The sequence below is a fragment of the Bubalus bubalis genome, chromosome 4 (assembly GCF_019923935.1).
Source record: "Bubalus bubalis isolate 160015118507 breed Murrah chromosome 4, NDDB_SH_1, whole genome shotgun sequence".
NCBI lineage: Eukaryota > Metazoa > Chordata > Mammalia > Artiodactyla > Bovidae > Bubalus > Bubalus bubalis.
This window is the reverse complement of record NC_059160.1, coordinates 28,273,384-28,296,187: the sequence shown is the minus strand read 5'-3', so window position 1 is coordinate 28,296,187 and position 22,804 is coordinate 28,273,384. Positions and strand designations below refer to the sequence as shown.

Below are 22,804 nucleotides of genomic sequence, written 5' to 3'. Positions count from 1 at the left end.
CACATATGAATAATTTTTACACTTCGAAACAAAGAAACATATTTATTTAAAAAAAAAAAGACTTTAGTCTACCAACCAAAGCCTTCATTTGTAAACTAAAAAGCCAGCTTTTCAGCAGGTTATAAATCTTCAAGGACATTTTTTCCTCACTGAGCAGTGATGGTGTGGAGGGGGTTTAAATAATCTAAGTAGTATGTAGGTATTGTGCTTTTGCTGGTTGGTTAATATCTAAAGGATGAAATTGCTATTTAAAAAAATATATTTCCTTTTCATTCTTTGTGCCCAAGAGTATATTTTAAAGAAACATGGATACAGAGTTAAGAAAGACCTGAATACAAATTTGGACTCTGATACAGAGGGAAGTGGGCTTCCCAGATGGCTCTAGAGGTAAAGAACATGCCTGCCAATGCAGGAGACATAAGAGATGTGGGTTTGATCCCTGGGTTAGGAAGATCCCCTGGAGGAGGGCATGGCAACCCACTCCAGTATTCTTGCCGGGAGAATCTCTTGGACAGAGGAGCCTGGTAGGCTACAATCCATAGGGTTCAGAGTCAGACATGATTGGAGTGACTTAGCATGCACACACAGTGTGAAGTAAGCCATAAAGAAAAACAAATATTTTGAATTAACACATATATATGGAATCTAGCCAATCCAGCCAATCCATCCTAAAGGAAATTAGTCCTGAATATTCATTGGAAGGATTGATGTTGAAGCTGAAAGTCCAATACTTTGCCCACCTGATGCGAAGAACTGACTCATTTGAAACGACCCTGATGCTGGGAAAGATTGAAGGCAGGAGGGGAAGGGGATGACAGAGGATGAGATGGTTGGATGGCATCATTGACTCAACGGACATGAGTTTGAGCAAGCTCCAGGAGTCGGTGATGGACAGGGAAGCCTGGCGTGCTGCAGCGCATGGAATTGCACAGTCAGACACGACTGAGTGACTGAACTGAACTGATGGAATCTACAAAAATGGTACTGATGAACCTTTTGGCTGAGCAGGAATAGAGACATAGTTGTTGAGAACAGACCTGTGGACACAGTGGAGGAGGAAGAGGGTGAGAAAAAGGAAAGAGTAGCACTGATATATACACTACCACATGTAAAATAGAAAGCTAGTGGGAAGTTTCTGTATAACCAGAGAAGAGAGCACAGCATGTTGCTCTATGACAACATAGAGGGTAGGATGGGGAGGTGGGAGGGAGGTTCAACAACAATATGTATATTGTTGTTGTTTAGTTTCTGAGTCATGTCCAACTCTTTGTGACCCCATGGACTGTAGCCCTCCAGGATCCTTTGTTCATGGGCTTTTCGAGGCCGGAATACTGGAGTAGGTTGCCATTTCTTTCTGTAGACAATTTATCTGACCCAGGGATCAAACCTGTGTCTCCTGCTTGGCAGGCAAATTCCTTAGTATTCAGCCAACTTGGAAGCCTGAGTACACACACAGATACACACACACATCAGTTCAGTTCAGTCACTCAGTTGTGTTCGACTCATTGTGACCCCATGGACTGTAGCATGCGAGGCCTCCCTGTCCATCACCAACTCCTGGAGTTTACTCAAACTCATGTCCACTGACTCAGTGATGCCATCCAACCATCTCATCTTCTGTCGTCCCCTTCTTCTCCTGCCCTCAATCTTTCCCAGCATCAGGGTCTTTTCCAATGAGTCAGTTCTTTGCATCAGGTGGCCAGAGGATTGGAGTTTCAGCTTCAACATCAATCCTTCCAATGAACACCCAGGACTGGTGTCTTTTAGGATGGACTGGTTGGATCTCCTTGCAGTCCAAGGGACTCTCAAGGGTCTTCTCCAACACCACAGTTCAAAAGCGTCAATTCTTCGGTGCTCAGCTTTCTTTATAGTCCAATTCTCACATCCATACATGACTACTGGAAAAACCATAGCTTTGACAAAACAGAACTTTGTTGGCGAAGTAATGTCTCTGGTTTTTAATATCCTTTCTAGGTTGGTTGTAACTTTTCTTCCAAGGAGTAAGCGTCCTTTAATTTCATGGTTGCAGTCACCATCTGCAGTGATTTTGGAGCCCCAAAAGTAAAGTCTTTCAGTGTTTCCATTGTTTCCCATTTATTTGCCATGAAGTGATGGGACTGGATGTCATGATCTTAGTTTTCTGAATGTTGAGTTCTAAGCCAACTTTTGCACTCTCCTCTTTCACTTTCATCAAGAGGCTCTTTAGTTCTTCACTTTCTGCCATAAGCGTGGTGTCATCTGCATATCTGAGGTTACTGATGTTTCTCCCAGGAATCTTGATTCCAGCTTGTGCTTCATCCAGCCTGTCATGTCGCATGATGTACTCTGCATATAAGTTAAATAGGTGGGGTGAAAATATACAGCCTTGATGTATTCTTTTCCCAATTTGGAAACAGTCTGTTGTTCCATGTCCAGTTCTAACTGTTGCTTCTTGACTTGCATGTGGATTTCTCAGAAGGCAGGTCAGGTGGTCTGGTATTTTGATCTCTTGAAGAATTTTCTACGGTTTGTTGTGGTCCACACAAGGGCTTTGACATAGTTAAAAAAGCAGAAGTAGATGTTTTTCTGGAACTCTCTTGCTTTTTCAATGATCCAGTGGATGTTGGCGATTTGATCTCTGGTTCCTTTGCCTTTTCTAAATCCAGCTTGAACATGTGGAAGTTCATGGTTCACATACTGTTGAAGACTGACTTGGAGAATTTTGAGCATTACTTTGCTAGTGTGTGAGATGAGTGCAATTGTGTGGTAGTGTGAGCATTCTTTGGCATTATCTTTTCTTTGGGATTGGAATGAAAACTTACCTTTTGCAGTCCTGTGGCCACTGCTGAGTTTTTCAAATTTGCTGACATATTGAGTGCAACACTTTCATAGCATCATCTTTTAGGATTTGAAATAGCTCAACTGGAATTCTATCACGTCCATTAGCTTTGTTCGTAGTGATGCTTCCTAAGGCCCACTTGACTTCACATTCCAGGATGCCTGGCTCTAGGTGAGTGATCACACCATTGTGGTTATCTGGGTCATGAAGATCTTTTTTGTTCTTCTGTGTATTTTTGCCACTTCTTAATATCTTCTGCTTCTGTTAGGTCCATACCATTTCTGTCCTATATTGTGCCTATTTTTGCATGAAATTTTCCCTTGGTATCTGTACTTTTCTTGAAGAGATCTCTGCTGCTGCTGCTGCTGCTAAGTTGCTTCAGTCGTGTCCGACTCTGTGTGACCCCACAGACGGCAACCCATCAGGCTCCACCGTCCCTGGGATTCTCCAGGCAAGAACACTGGAGCGGGTTGCCATTTCCTTCTCCCAATGCAGGAAAGTGAAAAGTGAAAGTGAAGTCGCTCAGTCGTGTCTGACTCTTGGCAACCCCATGGACTGAAGCCTACCAGGCTCCTCCATCCATGGGATTTTCCAGGTAAGAGTACTGGAGTGGGGTGCCATTGCCTTCTCCGAAAGAGATCTCTAGTCTTTCCCATTCTATTATTTTCCTTTATTTATTTTTAAAAATTAATTTTTTATTGAAGGATAGTTGCTTTACAGAATTTTGCTGTTTTCTGTCAAACCTCAAAATGAGTCAGCCATTGGTTTACATATATCCCCTCCCTTTTGAAACTCCCTCCCATTTCCCTCCCCATCCCACCCCTCTAGTTTGATACAGAGCCCCTGTTTGAGTTTCCTGAGCCATACCAAATTCCTGTTGGCCATCTATTTTACACATGGTAAAGTAAGTTTCCATGTCACTCTATCCATACATCTTACCCTCTCCTCCCCTCTCCCCATGTCCATAAGTCTATTCTCTATGTCTGTTTCTCCATTGTTGCCCTGTAAATAAATTCTTCAGTACCATTTTTCTAGATTCCATATATATGTGTTAGAATACAGTATTTATCTTTCTCTCTCAGACTCACTTCACTCTATATAACAGGTTCTAGGTTCATCCACCTCATTAGAACTGACTCAAATGTGTTCTTTTTTATGGCTGAGTAATATTCCATTGTGTATATGTACCACAACTTCTTTATCCATTCATCTAGGTTGCTTCCATGTTCTACCTATTGTAAATAGTGTTATAATGAATAATGGGATACACGTGTTTTTTTCAAGTTTGGTTTCCTTAGGGTATATGCCTAGGAGTAGGATTGCTGAGTCATATGGTAGTTTTTTCCTAGCTTTTTAAGGAATCTCCATGCCATCTTCCATAGTGGCTGTATCAGTATACATTCCCACAAACAGTGCAAGAGTGTGCCCTTTTCTCCACATCCTCTCTAGTATTTATTGTTTGTAGACTTTTTGATGATGGCCATTCTGATCGGTGTGAGGTGAGATGTCATTGTAGTTTTTATTTGCATTTTTCTAATAATGAGTGACGTTGACCATCATTTCACGTGTTTGTTAGCCATCTGTATGTCCTCTTTGGCAAAATGTCTGTTTGGGTCTTTTTCCCACTTTTTGATTGGGTTGTTTGTTTTTCTGGTATTGAGTTGTATGAGCTGCTTGTATATTTTGGAGATTAATCCTTTGTCAGCTGTTTCATTTGCTATTATTTTCTCCCATTCTGAGGGTTTTCTTTTCTTTCTTTTTTTTTTTTGGATTTTTAGAGGATTTTATTTTATTTTTTTTTATTTTATTTTATTTTTAAACTTTACATAATTGTATTAGTTTTGCCAAACATCAAAACAAATCCGCCACAGGTATACATACGCTCCCCATCCTGAACCCTCCTCCCTCCTCCCTCCCCACACCATCCCTCTAGGTTGTCCCAGTGCACCAGCCCCAAGCATCCAGTATCGTGCATCAAACCTGGACTGGCAACTCGTTTCATACATGATATTATACATGTTTCAATGCCATTCTCCCAAATCTTCCCACCCTCTCCCTCTCCAACAGAGTCCATAAGACTGTTCTATACATCAGTGTCTCTTTTGCTGTCTCGTACACAGGGTTATTGTTACCATCTTTCTAAATTCCATATATATGCGTTAGTATACTGTATTGGTGTTTTTCTTTCTGGCTTACTTCACTCTGTATAATAGGCTCCAGTTTCATCCACCTCATTAGAACTGATTCAAATGTGTTCTTTTTAATGGCTGAGTAGTACTCCATTGTGTATATGTACCACTGCTTTCTTATCCATTCATCTGCTGATGGACATCTAGGTTGCTTCCATGTCCTGGCTATTATAAACAGTGCTGCGATGAACATTGGGGTACACGTGTCTCTTTCCCTTCTGGTTCCTCAGTGTGTATGCCCAGCAGTGGGATTGCTGGATCATAAGGCAGTTCTATTTCCAGTTTTTTAAGGAATCTCCACACTGTTCTCCATAGTGGCTTTACTAGTTTGCATTCCCACCAACAGTGTAAGAGGGTTCCTTTTTCTCCACACCCTCTCCAGCATTTATTGCTTGTAGACTTTTGGATCGCAGCCATTCTGACTGGTGTGAAATGGTACCTCACAGTGGTTTTGATTTGCATTTCTCTGATAATGAGTGATGTTGAGCATCTTTTCATGTGTTTGTTAGCCATCTGTATGTCTTCTTTGGAGAAATGTCTATTTAGTTCTTTGGCCCATTTTTTGATTGGGTCATTTATTTTTCTGGAGTTGAGCTGTAGGAGTTGCTTGTATATTTTTGAGATTAGTTGTTTTTCAGTTGCTTCATTTGTTATTATTTTCTCCCATTCTGAAGGCTGCCTTTTCACCTTGCTAATGGTTTCCTTTTCATCCTGATTATAGTTTCCTTTGGTGTGCAAAAGCTTTTAAATTTAATCAGGTCCCACTTGTTTACTTTTGTTTTTATTTCCATTATCTAGGAGGTGGGTCACAGAGGATCTTGCTTTGATTTATATCATTGACTGTTCAGCCTATGTTTTCCTCTAAGAGTTTTATAGTTTCTGGTCTTACATTTAGGTCTTTAACCCATTTTGAGTTTATCTTTGTGTATGGTGTTAGGAAGTGTTATAATTTCATTCTTTCATATGTAGCTGTCCAGTTTTCCCAGCACCATTTACTGAAGACACTGTCTTTGCTCCATTGTATATTTTTACCTCCATTGTCAAAAATAAGGTACCCATAGATGCATGGGTTTATTTCTGGGTTTTCTGTCTTGTTCCAGTGGGCTACCTTTCTGTTTTTGTGCCAGTACCATACTGTCTTGATGACTGTAGCTTTGTAGTATAACCTGAGGTCAGGAAGGTTGATTCCTCCAGCTGCATCCTTCTTTCTCAAGACTACTTTGGCTATTTGGGGTCTTTTGTGTTTCCATATGAATTTGGAATTTTTTTGTTCTAGTTTTGTGAAAAATGCATTGGTAATTTGATAGAGATTGCATTTAATCTGTAGATTGCATTTAGTAGTATAGTCATTTTCACAATATGATTTTGAAAAATATGATTCTTCCTACCCAGGAACGTGGAATATCTCTCCATCTGTTTATGTCATCTTTGATTTCTTTCATTAGTGTCTTATAATTTTATGTGTACAGTTCTTTCTTCTCCTTAAGTAAGTTTATTACTAGATTTTTAATTCTCTCTGTTGCAAAGGTGAATGGGATTGATTCCTTAATTGCTCTTTCTGATTTTTCATTGTTAGTGTATAGAAATGCAAGTGATTTCTGTGTATTGATTTTGTATCCTGCAACTTTGCTAAATTCACTGATTAGGTCTAGTAATTTTCTGATACTATTCTTAGAGTTTTCTATGTATAGTATCATGTCATCTGCAAATGGTGAGAGCTTTACTTCTTTTTTTCTGATCTGGATTCCTTTGATTTCTTTTTGTTCTCTAATTGCTGTAGCTGGGACTTCCAGAAATATGTCGAATAACAGTGGTGAAAGTGGACACCCTTGTCTTGTTCCTGATCTTCAGTTCAGTTTAGTTCAGTCGCTCAGTCATGTCCGACTCTTTGCGACCCCATGAATCACAGCACGCCAGGCCTCCCTGTCCATCACCAACTCCTGGAGTTCACTCAGACTCACATCCATTGAGTCAGTGATGCCATCCAGCCATTTCATCCTCTGTCGTTCCCTTCTCCTCTTGCCCCTATCCCTCCCAGCATCCGAGTCTTTTCCAATGAGTCAACTCTTCGCATGAAGTGGCCAAAGTACTGGAGTTTCAGCTTTAGTATCATTCCTTCCAAAGAAATCCCAGGGCTGATCTCCTTCAGAATGGACTGGTTGGATCTCCTCGCAGTCCAAGTGACTCTCAAGAGTCTTCTCCAACACCACAGTTCAAAAGCATCAATTCTTCAGCGCTCAGCTTTCTTCACAGTCCTAATCTTAGGGGAAATGTTTTCAGCTGCTGCTGCTAAGTTGCTTCAGTCATGTCCGACTCTGTGAGACCCCCAAGGACTATACAGTCCATGGAATTCTCCAGGCCAGAATACTGGAGTGGGTAGCCTTTCCCTTCTCTAGCGGATCTTCCAAACCCAGGAATAGAACCCAGATCTCCCACATTGCAGATGGAATCTTTACCAGCTGAGACACAAGGGAAGTCCAAAAGTGGATATGTCTCCTTCGAGCCGGAGTTGAACCAGCGACCTAAGGATGTCTCTCGGTTAGTGTGTCAACTACAATCCTCCGCTCTACTAACTGAGCTATTGAAAGGACTTAGGGAAAAGGAAAGACACAATGTTTGCTGTAGGCTTATCATATATGGCCTTTACTGTGTTGTGGTAGGTTCCTTCTATGCCCATTTTTTAAGAGTTTTAAAACATAAATAGGTGCTGAATTTTGTTCAAGGCTTTTTCTGCTTCTATTGAGATGATCATATAGAAGCAGATTTGTCTTTCAATTTGTTAATATGGTGTGTCACATTGATTGATTGCTGTATATTGAAGAATCCTTGCATCCCTGAAATAAATCCAACTTGATCATGGTGTATGAGCTTTTGATGTATTGCTGAATTCTGTTTGCTAAAATTGTGTTGAGGATTTTTGCATCTATGTTCATCAGTGATATTGGCCTGTCGTTTTCTTTTCTTGTGTTTCCTTTGTCTGGTTTTGGTATCAGGGTGATTTTGACCTCATAGAATGAATTGGGAAGTGTTCCTTCCTCTGCAATTTTTTGAGAGTTTTAAAAGGATAGGCATTAGATCTTCTCTAAATGTTTGATAGAATTCTCCTGTAAAGCCATCTGGTCCTGGACTTTTGTTTTTGGGGGGAGATTTTTGATCACAGCTTTAATATCAGTGCTTGAAATTGGGTTGTTCAAAATTTCTATTTCTTCCTGATTCAGTTTTGGAAGACTGAATGTTTCTAAGAATCTGTCCATTTCTTCCAGGTTATCTATTTTATTACCATATAGTTGTTCATAATAGTCCCTTATAATCCTTTGTATTTCTGCATTGTCTGTTGTAACCTCTCCTTTTTCATTTCTAATTTTGTTGATTTGATTCTTCTCTCTTTTTCTCTTGATGAGTCTGGCTAAGGGTTTGTCAATTTGTTTATCTTCACAAAGAACCAGCTTTTAGTTTTATTAATCTCTACTGTTGTTTCTTTCATGTCTTTTTCATTTATTTCTTCTCAGATCTTTATGATTTCTTTCCTTCTACTAATTTTGGTTTTTTTTTTCTTCTTTTTCCAGTTGCTTTAGGTATAAAATTAGGTTGTCTATTTAATGTTTTTCTTGTTTCTTGAGGTAGGATTGTATTGCAATAAACTTCCCTGTTAGAACCACTTTTGCTGCATCCCTTAGGTTTGAGTTGTCATGTTCTCATTGTCATTTGTTTCTAAAAAATTTTTTTTATTTCCCTTTTGATTTCTTCATTAACCTGTAGTTATTTGGAAATGTGTTGTTTGATTTCCATGTGTTTGTGTTTCTTGCAGTTTTTTTCTTGTAATTAATATCTAGTCTCATAGTGTTGTGGTTGGAGAAGATGCTTGATATGATTTCAATTTTCTTAAATTTACTGAGGTTTGATTTGTGACCTAAGTCTATCCTGGAGAATGTTCCATGTGCACTTGAAAAGAAGGTGTTTTCTTTTGCATTTGGATGGAATGTCTTGAAGATATCAATGAGATCCATTTCATCTAATGTATCATTGAAGACTTGTGTTTCCTTATTAATTTTCTGTTTTGATCATCTGTCCATTGGTGTGAGTGGGGTGTTAAAGTCTCCCACTATTATTGTGTTACTGTCAATTTCTCCTTTTATGTCTGTTCATGTTTGTCTTATGTATTGAGGTGCTCCTATGTTGGGTGCATAGATATTTACAATTGTTATGTCTTCCTCTTGGATTGATCTCTTGATCATTAAGTACTGTCCTTCCTTATCTATTGTAATCTTCTTTATTTTAGGGTTTATTTTGTCTGGCATGGGGATTGCTAGTCCAGCTTTCTTTTGCTTCCCATTTGCATGGAATGCATTTTTCCATCCTCTCACTTTCAGTCTATATGTGTCTTTAGGTCTGATGTGGGTTTCTTGTAGACAGCATATATATGGATCTTGTTTTTGTATCCTTTCAGCCAGTCTGTGTATTTTGGTTTTAGCATTTAATCCATTTACATTTAAAGTAATTATTGATATATATATATATATATATATATATATATATATATATACTCCTATTGCCATTTTCTAATTGTTTGGGGTTGATTTTGTAGATCTTTCTCCTTCTCTTGTATTTCTTGACTATATAAGTTGGTTTAACATTTGTTGTAAAGCTGGTTTGGTGATATTGAATTCTCTTAACTTTTTCTTTTCTGCAAAGCTTTTTATTTCTCAATCAATTTTCAATGATATCCTTGGTTGGTACAGTAATTTTGGTTGTAGATTTTTCCCATTCAGTATTTTAAATATATCCTGCCATTTCCTTCTGGCCTGCAGAGTTTCTGCTGAAAGATCAGCTGTTAAGCATATGGGGTTTCCCTTGTATTTTACTTTTTCTAATCCCTTGAATTTATTTACTTGTTGCTTCTCCCTTGCTGCTTCTTCCTTTAATGTTCTTTCTTTGTGTTTAGTCTTTGTTAGTTTGATTAGTATGCTTCTTGATGTGTTTCTTCTTGGGTTTATCCTGTATGGGACTCTTTGTTCCTCTTGGACTTGATTGGCTATTTCCTTTTCCATGTTGGGGAAATTTTCAACTATAATCTCTTCAAAAATTTTCTCATGCCCTCTTTTTCTCTCTTCTTCTTCTGGGACCCTTATAATTTGAATGTTGGTGCATTTGATATGGTCCCAGAGGTCTCTGAGACTATCCTCAGTTCTTTTCATTCCTTTTACTTTATTCTGGTCTTCAAAAGTTATTTTCACCATTTTTTTCTTCCAACTCACTGATTTGTTCTTCTGCTTCAGATATTCTGCTGTTGATTCCTTTTAGAATATTTTTAATTTCAGTAATTGTGTTGTTTGTCTCTGTATGCTTATTCTTTAATTCTTCTAGGTCTTTGTTAATTGATTCTTGCATTTTATCTGTTTTGTTTTCAGGGTTTTTGCTCATCTTTACTACTATAATTCTGAATTCTTCTTTTTCAGGTAATTTCCCCATTTCCTCTTCGTTTATTTGGACTTCGGTGTTTCTAGTTTGTGCCTTCATTTGCGCAGTATTTCTCTGCCTTTTAAGTTTTTCTTTAAAGTTATTGTATTTGATGTCTCCTTTTCCCAGGCTTCGAGGAAACTTGAATTCTTTCCTTGAAGAAGGTTGAATTCTTTCTTCCTTTTTATTTCTGCCCTCCTAAGGTTGGTCCAGTGGTTTGTGTGAGCTTCATATAGGGTGAGATTTGTGCTGAGTTTTTGTTTGTTTGTTTGTTTGTTTTTCCTCTGATAGGCAAGGCTGAGTGAGGTGGTACTCCTGTCTGCTGATGATTTGGTTTGTATTTTTATTTTGTTTGTTGTTTAGATGAGGCATTCTGCATGGGGTGCTACTGGTGGTTGGGTGATGCCAGGTCTTGTATTCCAGTGGTTTCCTTTGTGTGAGTTCTCTCTGATACTCCCTAGGGTTAGTTCGTCTGGTAGTCTAGGGTCTTGGAGTCAGTGCTCCCACTCCAAAGAGTCAGGGTTTGATCTCTGTTGTGGCACATCTCATCTATGTGATGAATTGCCTATGCCTGTTAGTGGCTCAACAACCTGGTCCTTTAGTTATTTTAGAGCTCTCAGTCTACCTCCTTGATTTATTGCCCTGGAAAATAGCAATACATTCCAAGACCAGAGTAATATCTCTATATGTATCTGACTGTGAGGCCCCACCTGTGGTTCTGCACATCTCTGGGCACCGTGAACATTTTCCCCTGATCTCAGAATGCAGCTCCCATGTATTTTCCTCTATTTCTTTGCATTGATCACTGAGGAAGGCTTTCTTATCTCTCCTTGCTATTGTTTGGAACTCCATTCAAATGGGTATATCTTTCCTTTTCTCCTTTGCCTTTAGCTTCTCTTCTTTTTTCAGCTATTTGTCAGGCCTCCTCAGACAACCATTTTGTCTTTTTGCATTTATTTTTCTTGGGGATGGTCTTTATCACTACCTCTTGTACAAAGTCACGGACCTCCAACCATAGTTCTTCAGGCACTCTGTCAGATCAAATCCCTTGAATTTATTTGTCACTTCCACTGTATAATCATAATCGATTTGATTTAGGTCATACCTGAAGGGTCTAGTGGTGTTCTTTTTTTCTTCAATTTAAACCTGAATTTTGCAATAAGGAGTTCATGATCTGAGCCACAGCCAGCTCCCAGTGTTTTGTTTTTGTATGTATGTATATTTATGGCTGATTCACATTTCTTTGGCAAAAACCAATACAATGTTGCAAAGGAATTATCCTCCAATCAAAAATAAATTAAAAAAAATTTGGACTCTGTCACATCAACTGTAACACCTTGGACAGATTACTTAAATGTTTTTGCTTGTGTGTTAGTTGCTCAGTTGTGTCTGACTCATTATCCCTATTTCACATTGGAATAAATGTTTGTATCCTAATGTAATATAGGGGTAAAAATCCTACCTCATACAATTTTGTAATAGGTATATGAATTAATGGATATAAAATAGCTTTTACAATGTCTGATATTAATCAGGTACAGAATTCTAAAAGATTAATGCATTTTTCCCCTTTTTGTTAATGAACATTTTCTTATCTTTACAAATAACTGCACAACATATATTTCATGTTCTCATGTTTTTCAATTATACTTTACATTTTATCTTCAGCTAAAGCTGAACAATATCATAAACAGTATCAACTGCTTTCCATTATTTTCCTTTTATGTGGTTATAATTGCTTGAGTGCTAAAGGCTATATGTTTTTAGGTTATTAGAGAGTTCATGTTGACAGTGAAGAATTAAATCAATACTAAAAGGAAAAGGATTTGATACTTTTAACTTATCAACTTAGTAAAAATATGACATCAATACATTTTGAAGGATCGATTTGAATGTCATTATTTCTGATAAGTCTGAAATGGGTAGAAGAGAGGAAAAGATCTATTTCTTAACCTATCGATGTAAATCCAACATAATCCCCAGGCAAACTGAAACCCTTGTTTACTGAATCAATTTGAGTTTTACAGTGAAAGGATGAGGCTGCCTGTTAAGTAATGAATTCTTGCTGCAAGAATCAGTCAACCAGGGAATATGACCTTCTGTCATGGTATTAATTAGGAAACCCTGTATTGGGCCACAGTCTAGACTAGTGGTTTTCAAATTCTCCTCATTCAACTCTGGGGATGAGAGGCATGGGGGGAGGTGATAAAGTCTTTGAGGCATGCCAAGTCCAGGGAAGAGACAAAGGGCTAAGGGAGACTGAGCCCCTCTTTGTAATTACATCACTGAGAGTGATTGTGCTTTCATTGTTTCATATTTTGGTTTTCAGATGCAGTCTGTTTTTTGAGAGTCACAACAAAAATACCATACACTTGACAACTAGTACACACAAACCACTGTCTATATGCAAATAGAAAGAGGCACCATATCTACCTCTGAAAGAGCCTGTGAAAAGTTGGTAAGAAAGTATACACACATGCATTAAGTCAAAAATAATTTAGAAGGCAATGTAACATAGTTGAACGAGGAAGCATTTGAAGAAGGGAGTATTTCAGAGATGAGCTGAATTTGAAGATTGTGAAAGACAAAGAATAGTAAACAGGTGAAAGAAAACGTTTGCTAGATAGGAAAAGGCAAACAAAGACACCTCAGAGTAGAAGTTAAAAGTGGATTGGGAAGGCCATAACCAAGAGATAGGAAAGAATAAATCAAAGTCTTAGAGGATAGTTTATAAAAATGATGAGATAAAGGAGCTGGAATAGAGAAAGATAAGAAAGGTTAGAATAGGGAAAGGATGATATGACTTCTCTTGTTGTAAAGTAAACACTGCTGAAATAGATTTAAAAGAGATTTTTAAAAGGAAAAGAAACCTATTTAGTAAATGAAAAGTCTGGTCCTTACTTTCCCAGGAGTAGAGAAGGATTGCATTAAGTTATTCCTACTCTCTCATTCTATCCATCCCTTAGTGAAACAGGAAATGGTCCATTGTGGTTAGTGGTCTGAACGAGAGGTAGGGGTGAGAATTCTTCTTATAAAGAAAGCTTAGCCAAACCTAAGAAGACTTTTGCTTTCTGTCTTGAAGGGCCATGTTTTAAGAAATGGATTGAGCCAGGCCTGAGTGCTTCTCCCTAATGTAGTTAACTGATGGTGATTAAACTAGAATGCTGACTGTGTATGCAGGCTTTCCCATGCTCTCTCCTTCATGGGACTTCTCTCCAGAGTGACTTCTGACACACGATAAGCTCAGTATTGACTTTTCTACCATCATTGCATTTATCAGCTTTCTTCCCACATGGGCTTTCTGATGTCCTAGAGGACTGGTGGTATAACCGAAGACCTTCCCATGCTCATTATTACATCCATAGGACTTCTAACCTGTGTGAATTCTGTGATATATAATGAGGTGTGAGTCTCAACTGTGTATTTTCCACATTTATTGTGCTTTTGCTGGTGTGAAGTCTGTAACATAAAGTAAGATATTTACTAAATGCCATGCCATGCCACATTCAAAAGGCTTTTCTCTGGCGTGAACTTGCTCATAATCAACACATTTAGAGGTCTGATTGAAGGCTTTTCTACACTGCCAACACATATGTGCTTGTTTGCTGGCATGGGGAACCCAGTGTCAAGTAAGACTGACACTGACTGTCTTATTTGACACTGGATTTACTCTGACTGAAGGTCTTACTACGTTCCTTACACTTGTAAGACTTCTCCCCAGTGTGAACTGTCTGATGGTCAGTAAGATTTCTATCAGAACAGAGAGCATTCCCACATTCATTTCAACATAACATTTGTCACCTGTGTGAAGTGCCTAGTGTAAAAAGATTCTACTCTGAATGAAGGCCTCCTACACTCATGATATTCTGCAGACTTCTCCCCAATAAGGGCTGTCTGATGTGCCTCTGAGGGAATGAGGAGTGAAGGCTTTTCATGTTTGTCACCTTGATGAGGTTTCTCTTTGTCTATATTTATTGAGACGGGAGGAGTGGTGACAAGTCTCCTCACATTCACTTTCATAGAATCTGTCCCCTAGTGGGTGCTCAGATGAACCACTGGCTGAGGGGTTTCTCTAAAGCTCTTAACATACCATTACATTCCCAGAGTTTCATATAAGTGTGGATTCCCTGATGGTTAACCAGATGTGGGTTCTGACTAGAATTTTGCTGCATTTATGGCACCTTCAGAGGTGATGTGTGTCCCTTCAGACCTCCTTGTTGTTCAGTAGGACTGAGGACAGACTAAAATGTCCTGCAGGTGAGAGCTTCGCCTGCCACTTTCCCTGTTCATTGCTGTACGCACAGCAGAGCTGACCAGAGCATATGGGCAAAGAGATAGCTCCACCTGGGGCACTTGCCAGCTTTAGGAGAAGTGCTGATGGCTGCGGGTTGCTGTAGGGGAGGAGCGTGGTCTCAGCCACAGCACTTTGGGTGCTGACTGCTGGGCTAGGGGGGACCATGGCCTGGCCAGCTCACCTGGACACTTCCACAGCCACCCAGTAGAGCCAGTGTTCCACATCCCCAAGGCCTGCATGAGGCCTTGATATGTAATTTTAACTGAAAAAAACCTTTCTATTCCTTAAACAATAACAACAAATCAATAAGGCAGAAATAAAAAATAACATCTGGCCTCCACAATCTCCATTGTTCTTTCTATATATTGCTCATGTGGCTGCTTAAATGACCTAGTTATTTATGTAAAAACCTTCCTTTTCATTTCAAAAACTGTTAACTGGATCCAACTGTTTTTTGATTGTAGTGCTAGAAAAATATATTAATACTTATAACCAAAGAAAAAAAGATACACTGTCTTTGAAATATCGAGTTTCCATGTATCTTTGGCATCAATCAGTGTATACTACTCATAGTAAAAATGTTACACATTTTTAAAAAAATCAGTGATGATTTGGATTTTAGCTTTGATTTGATAGACATCTCAGGTTATGGAATTGATGCCTTGTTTTGTTTTTGTTCAAAATACATCTATGAAGTATATTAGGAAAGTTTGTAGGGTGTCTTTGTAGCAGAAAAATTGTCAAGGTGACAGCATTAAGTTTTTAGCAAAATGTTTTCTATTCATGCATTGTGCGGGTGTGTGCATGCTCGGTCGTGTCCAATTCTTTGCAACCCCATGGATGGACTGTAGCTCTTCAGGTTCCTCTGTCCATGGGATTTCCCAGGCAAGAATACTGGAGTAGGATGCCATTTCCTTCTCCAGGGGATCTTCCTGACTCAAGGATCAAACCTGAGTCTCTTGCGTATCCTGCTTGGCCGGCAGATTCTTCACCACTGTGCTACCTGGGAAGCCCTCTTCTATTCATACTAATGGTCTAATTTTCCCCTTAATTATTAAATTTGTTTCCTTGACTTATTAAGACTTCAGTTATGTAACATTTACTGTGTATGTATGAAAGTTTAATCTCTTCACTTCTAAATGTCACTTATCAATCATTTTTAATAGAGTCTTCTAGTCTTGGATTTTGGAGAAAGAAAATAATAAAACTCATGGAGAAAGAATGATTCTAAGTCAGACAAGTGTGACTGATAGAGACTTGGCAGAGAAGGAGTTTGTGAGTTCAGTGATGCTAAGAAGGGCTTTCTGGGCATGAGTAAAATCACAAAATATATCACATAGCATCATGACTCATGAATATCAATGAATTTTAAATTGAATCAAAACTGAGATGTTATAGCTAATGATATACTCGTGTCCTAGGCAAGGGTGCACACATAATCTAAATAAGCATGAAATTAAACCAGCCTGCATGGGGTCACCAAACCAACCAGTTTTGATTAAGTCAAGAAATCAATTTAAGTAAGGAGTATCTTTATTTTTTTCACTAAACTGAAAGTCTGCTTCTATTAATAAACCAATGAAACAGCTGATGCAGTTAATGTGATCCCAACTGGTCACAGTGCATCAAATAGATCATGCAGTTTGGATGAGATTCAATTAATTTTTCTTAAATAATTATAATAACAATTCACAAATTGTTTTTGCCATTTCAAAACCTAAACAACACAAAATAAAAATACTCAACTTATCTACTGAATACATCGACTTACATCACCATCAATCCCTTGTACGCATAGGGCAGGGTTCAGAGGGAGGTGACAGGTCTTTGTACACCAAAAGAATTCTTCTAGTCTGCCAAGTTCCTTCTTCAGGACCTCCTGTGAAAAATCATTAGAAAAAGCATTTTTGAAACTGTAAAGAATTTGACTTTCCCTTCAAGTTATACGTTTCTTCTATTGATTATATAAACTCGTTAATTTAGGGGTTACACACTTGGATGCTTTGGGTCGGTGGGTGATGTAGCTGCATATGAGGAGGCAACAGGCTAAAACAAGAGGGAGTCCTAGGAAAAATGAGGGCATAAAGATTGAATGCCCTTTCTGAAGCACTTTAAATTAAAAACAAAAGCAAAACAAAGTACTGTTCTGTTCAAACAAGACATGATGCATGGGGCTTGACCTGTGACCCAGCAACTTGCAACCCCTGCTTTAAGGAATTATTAACATGATCCATTTATTGTAATTCCCTGAAATCTTAGTTTGTAACTCTTAAGATTTACACTTGATAATAATACTACATTTTAGAAAAAAATTTACATAGAGTAGGTGCAATAATGACAAAAAAGATAATTACGGACAATTGATAAATGTCAGAAATGGTAACATATATGAACAAACAGTTTACTAAATGCCAGTGAGTGTATTTCTGATACTTGACTTACTCCCTTCAACAGTCCTCTGCACACGTGGAAGGTCAGAGACCAAACAACACCTTTAGCATTGTGTATCCCCTGAGAGGAAGAGAACAAACTTACAGATATCAAGGGGGAACTGAGAGGATGGGATGAATTGGGAAATTGGGACTGACATATATACACTATTATGTATAAAACAGAAAACCAACGAGAACCTACTGTACAGCACAGGGAACTCTACTCAGTGCTCTGTGGTGACCTATATGGGAAGGAACTCCAAAAAAAGGGGGACACATGCATACATGTAATTGATTCACTTTGCTGTACAGAAAAAACTAACATAACATTGTAAACCAACTATACTCCAGTTAAAAAAAAAAAAGAATTGTGTATTCCCTGTCAAAAAGAGAGAAAAGCAATGATAATTAAAAAAAAAACAAAAACAAAAAAACTTTTGGCCTACTTTGAAAACTCTTTTAAGTACATTTCTACAAATGAGGATATCAGATTAATGATGCTTGACCAACTCTCAAGAGTTTCTCAGCTCTGACTCCTGGCTCTTGGTCAAATGACAGAATCGACTGCTTCCAGAATCCAGAAAAACAAGGAGGAGAAATGGGGCAAAGTTCCACAGTGGGATTCTTTTCGTCTGTCCTCTTTGTCTTTTCTATACCTGGATTTGCCTGAAGAGCATCACAGAGGGGAACCTCTGCTCTCTTTAACTAAAATTTCTTCACTGGATATCAGTTTAGTTCAGTTCAGTCACTCAGTCATGTCCAATTCTTTGCGACCCCATGAATCACAGCACACCAGGCCTCCCTGTCCATCACCAACTCCTGGAGTTCACTCAAACTCATGTCCAATGTTTTTTCCAATGAGTCAACTCTTTGCATGAGGTGGCCGAAGTACTGGAGTTTCAGCTTTAGCATCAGTCCTTCCAATGGAACACCCAGGACTGATCTCCTTTAGGATAGACCCTTTGGACCTCTTTGCAGCCCAAGGGACTCTCAAGAGTCTTCTCCAACACCACAGTTCAAAAGCATCAATTCTTTGGTGCTCAGCTTTCTTCACAGTCCAACTCTCACATCCATACATGACCACTGGAAAAACCATAGGCTCAACTAGATGGACCTTTGTTGGAAAAGTAATGTCTCTGCTTTTTAATATGCTATCTAGGTTAGTCATACGTTTCCTTCCAAGGAGTAAGTGTCTTTTTTTGTTTGTCTTTTTTTTGTTGTTTTTTTCATAAACACATCACTGTTTATTATCTTTTTCTTTCTTTTTTTTTTTTAGCTTTACAATATTGTATTGGTTTTGCCATACATCAACATGAATCCACCACAGGTATACACATGTTCCCCATCCTGAACCCCCCTCTCACCTCCCTCCCCGTACCATGGCTACAATCACCATCTGCAGTGATTTTGGAGCCCCCAAAAATAAAGTCTGTCACTGTTTCCATTGTTTCTCCATCTATTTGCCATGAAATGATGGAACCAGATGACATGATCTGAGTTTTCTGAATGTTGAGTTTTAAGCCAACTTTTTCACTCTCCTCTTTCACTTTCATCAAGGGGCTTTTTAGTTCCTCTTCACTTTCTGCCATAAGGGTGGTGTCATCTGCATATCTGAGGTTATTGATATTTCTCCTGGCAATCTTGATTCCAGCTTGTGCTTCTTCCAGCCCAGTGTTTCTCATGATGTACTCTGCATATAAGTTAAATAATCAGGGTGACAATATACAGCCTTGATGTACTCCTTTTCCTATTTGGAACCAGTCTGTTGTTCCATGTCCAGTTCTAACTGTTGCTTCCTGACCTGCATATAGGTTTCTCAAGAGGCAGGTCAGGTGGTCTGGTATTCCCATCTCTTTCAGAATTTTCCACAGTTTATTGTGATCCACACAGTCAAAGGCTTTGGCATAGTCAATAAAGCAGAAATAGATGTTTTTCTGGAACTCTCTTGCTTTTTTGATGATCCAGTGGATGTTGGCAATTTGATCTCTGGTTCCTCTGCCTTTTCTAAAACCAGCTTGAACACCTGGAAGTTCACGGTTCACGTATTGCTGAAGCCTAGCTTGGAGAATTTTGAGCATTACTTTACTAGCGTGTGAGATGAGTGCAATTGTGTGGTAGTTTGAGCATTCTTTGGCATTGCCTTTCTTTGGGATTGGAATGAAAACTGACCTTTTCCAGTCCTGTTAATTGGGCTTTAAAAAAAAATGAAAAAAAAAAAAGCTTATAGTAACTTGTGAGAAATTATAAATTCTTCTCCCATCTCCTTCTTTTTTCTCTTCCTGTTTTCATGTGAAGAGGTGTTCTCACAGGAGCAGCCACTCAAGGTGAGAGAAATGCATTTATGTGAGAGGATGATGTCAGTATCACTTCGGAACTTGATGCAATTGGTCAAAAAAGGCACTGTACTGACTGTAGTATGCATCTTCAATACACGAGGGGTTTTGAAATATAAGAAATAAAGACCAAACCTATACACAAAGTTTGTACATTTTAAACCAAATTTATTTTACTTGTGCTCAACTTTTTGTTTACCATTAGACAATAACTAATGAGTTTGCAATAACATGGAGAAGTCATAGAAATGTTTTTTGCATTGCTTATCATGTTATGTTCTCTTGCATGTTATGTTGCATGTATGTTATCTTCTCTGCATCCAGAGATTATATGCCTCCCATTTAAAAATAAATTCCATGCTTCTGTGTTTTATTTTCCATTTTTTCCTATGTAGGTGAAGTAGCATAGCTTCTGGCATTACTACCAAATAAAGTGATTTCCAGTAAGAAAAATCTTGTGCTGGAAAGAGTTCTGGGACACTTTGCCTCCTACTATTTTCATATCATTGTATTGAAAACTTGTTGATTTTAAATAGTGGGTGGAGAGAGACCATGAGCTCCCTGAGGACAAGATTCATGGTTTAGTCATCTTTCTATCCTTAACTCCTAGACCATAGTAAGTCCTTGTTATTGAATGACATTCTTAATCCAATGAATGGAAATTCACTATCTCTCTACATATAGAATGTGAGCTTAAGAGAATCTGCTCAATGGTAGATTCTTTACATCACTAATGAAGGGAACTAGTAATGCAGACAATTAAAAAGAGCAAGTGTTCTTCCATTAGATCAAGAAAAAGAACAGCCAGGTCCTTTATTATAATCAGTGATGAAAGAGGGACAATATTTTGACTGCCATCCATGGGTGTTAGTGTGAAAGTCTTAATATCCACACCACTATTCATTTGTTTCATGTATTTCATTTTATTTGCTGTGGCAAAAAAAAAAAAAAAAAAGCCTTTAAAAATGTAACTTTGATTAGTGCAGAGTTGGAAAAATTTAGACCAAAATGTTGTCCCTTGGACAAGGGTGTTTAAAAAGTCCCATTTGTGTACTTCTGTAAGTCTGAATTGTGCTTCCATTCTGAGGAAATTACTTCATCTGGTCATTTTAGTCAAATTGCCTTGAAATTGGTCTCTTGTCAGGTACTGTTTGTGCAACATGGCTATTTAAATTAAAAAACCATGTCCTGGTGATAGAAATTATCATTAACATTAGGATAGTAAATTGACACAAAAAAAAACTTAATCAAAAGAATTGATTGAAGTGTCTTATGACTAAGTGGCAGTCAAGGAATGTACTTGCAGTGTTATGAACTTTAAACTTAATTGAACCATAATGAAAAAGAAAACAAAACTTCATTACATGAACACTGATGTCCCAACAAACCTGTCTTTGAGGGTCACTAGCAGTCTTGACTTTTTCCCCAATGTCTCCCAGAATCTTGATAAGTTTCTGCTCCTTGGAAAACTCATCCCTCAAGGCTTTTCCTGCACAGAATTGGAGTGCAGCCAATAGCTTCTGATACCAGCTTTTAAAATAAGCTTCATTCTGTGCATCCTTTAGCAGCCTGAAGGAGAGGGAGAAAAAGAATTCTTATATCTAAAGCTGATTTTTTAAAACACCTCCAGCAGGAACAATAAGCACGTTTCAGACTTATCTGTGTGATGGCTTTGGGCAGTTTTAACAGCCTAGAATGGGGAAAATGTTGTTTATTTGTTGCCAGTCATCAAGTTTCATCTGATAGTTAATGAGATTCCAAGAGTGAAAAATCAATAAGAGACCCACTATTCCTCATTTCAGTTCACGATGCACTTTTTCTTCTTTCAGGCTTCTTAAGTTCTACGACAAATAACTTATCCTAAGAGCCTATTTTTGACTTATTATAATACAGACAAAGTTTTTTAAATTGTATTTAATAGTCACTATACTTAATGACGACTCAACCATCAACCCCAAGTTTTTCTGTTTTTCTTCAATAGATAATGTCCCCACACTGTCATATATCTATGTATTGCTCTTTATTCCATCACTTCCCCTTGATTACCTGGAGGAAGATACCAGAAAGGCATGACCATGGTGTTTTTTTGTTGTTTCGTTTTGCTTTCAGGTATTTCTGATTCAAATCTCAGCCCTACAACTTCCAAGTAACAAGTAACTTAGGCTACTTACTTAAGCTGGTTGAGGTTAAAAAAAAAAAAAAAAAGGTAATATCTCTGAACCTATAGAATTATACAGAATGTAGAAAAAGTTAATGTGATTCTAATTCAAAAGGGCTTAGCTCCAAGTATGTACTAGCCATAAAACAAACATTAGTTCAGCTGTATCTTGCAGTCTCCCCAAGCCAACTTCTCTCGCTGGCAGTCTGCTTGTGTCATGAACACGGAAGGCACAACAAAACGAGGGAAGGACACTTGGCTAGATAATGGAACAGTGACAATTACTGGATTACTCTTTCTGCCATGTGACAATTTCTATTTCCTTGAAACTAATTCCAATATGCTTCAACTTTACTTTTTATTATGCCCTAAAACACTGAAGGAAAAAGGACTGATTCCTTTATATCTCTTTGATTGATTCTTTAATTCTTAACTTGTCTCTAGTCTTCTTCTCTTTTGAAAAAAAAAATTATCATTCAAGGAACTATAAGAAAGTTATGAAAATGGAATGCTGAAAAAAAGGAATAAATTCCTAGGAGCCAAAATATTAATATATATATATAGATGAGTTTCATTTTGCATTCCTAATTTTGCATCTCTGCCCACTATGTATTGTGCTACAGAGTCTAAGAAACACATTATTTTCATTTGTTGTATGTTCTTTGTTCCTATACATTTAAGTTTAAAAATTAATTGAATGAATCTGCTTTTCTTTTTTTTTTTTTGGGAAAGGGCTTGCTCTCTTGTCATTTTTACCAAGCCAAATTATCTTCTCTCACCTCTTTGACTTTTGCAAAGGAAACATAAACCGAGTGGAATAATAGTTCTTGTTTCTGAAAAGCATTAAAAAAAACCTCAAGGGGCTAAAGATGTATTGATGAAAATATAATCTATTGATACTTATGTTTTCAATGTAAGGAGAATAACAGACAATGAAAAAGTTTCCTACCTACTCCTTCAATGAGATTTTGAGATTTCAGACATAATAAATGAATCATGTCATTTTTTGAAGGGTCCAGGAGAATGAGAGTTGTATGAATGTGAACTGGAAAGCCTCAAATGAAAGCATCCACATTTAAAACTTCAAGATAGTTTCTGCAGAGTGTATACTTCAGAGGGGCTT

At 38.0% G+C, this 22,804-nt stretch overlaps 1 protein-coding gene across 8 annotated transcripts in view; it reads right to left on the bottom strand.

Moving 5' to 3' along the window:
- PIK3C2G (phosphatidylinositol-4-phosphate 3-kinase catalytic subunit type 2 gamma) overlaps positions 1–22,804 on the bottom strand; it is a 504,349-nt gene that overhangs the window by 191,049 nt on the left and 290,496 nt on the right. For all 8 annotated transcript variants that reach the window (XM_044941205.2, XM_044941209.2, XM_044941210.2 and 5 more), the window contains 2 exons: positions 20,912–21,092; positions 16,530–16,637 (listed from right to left, as the gene is read on the bottom strand). In XM_044941205.2, the coding sequence (XP_044797140.2) occupies positions 16,530–16,637; positions 20,912–21,092 (289 nt within the window). The remainder of the gene's footprint in view (positions 1–16,529; positions 16,638–20,911; positions 21,093–22,804) is intronic.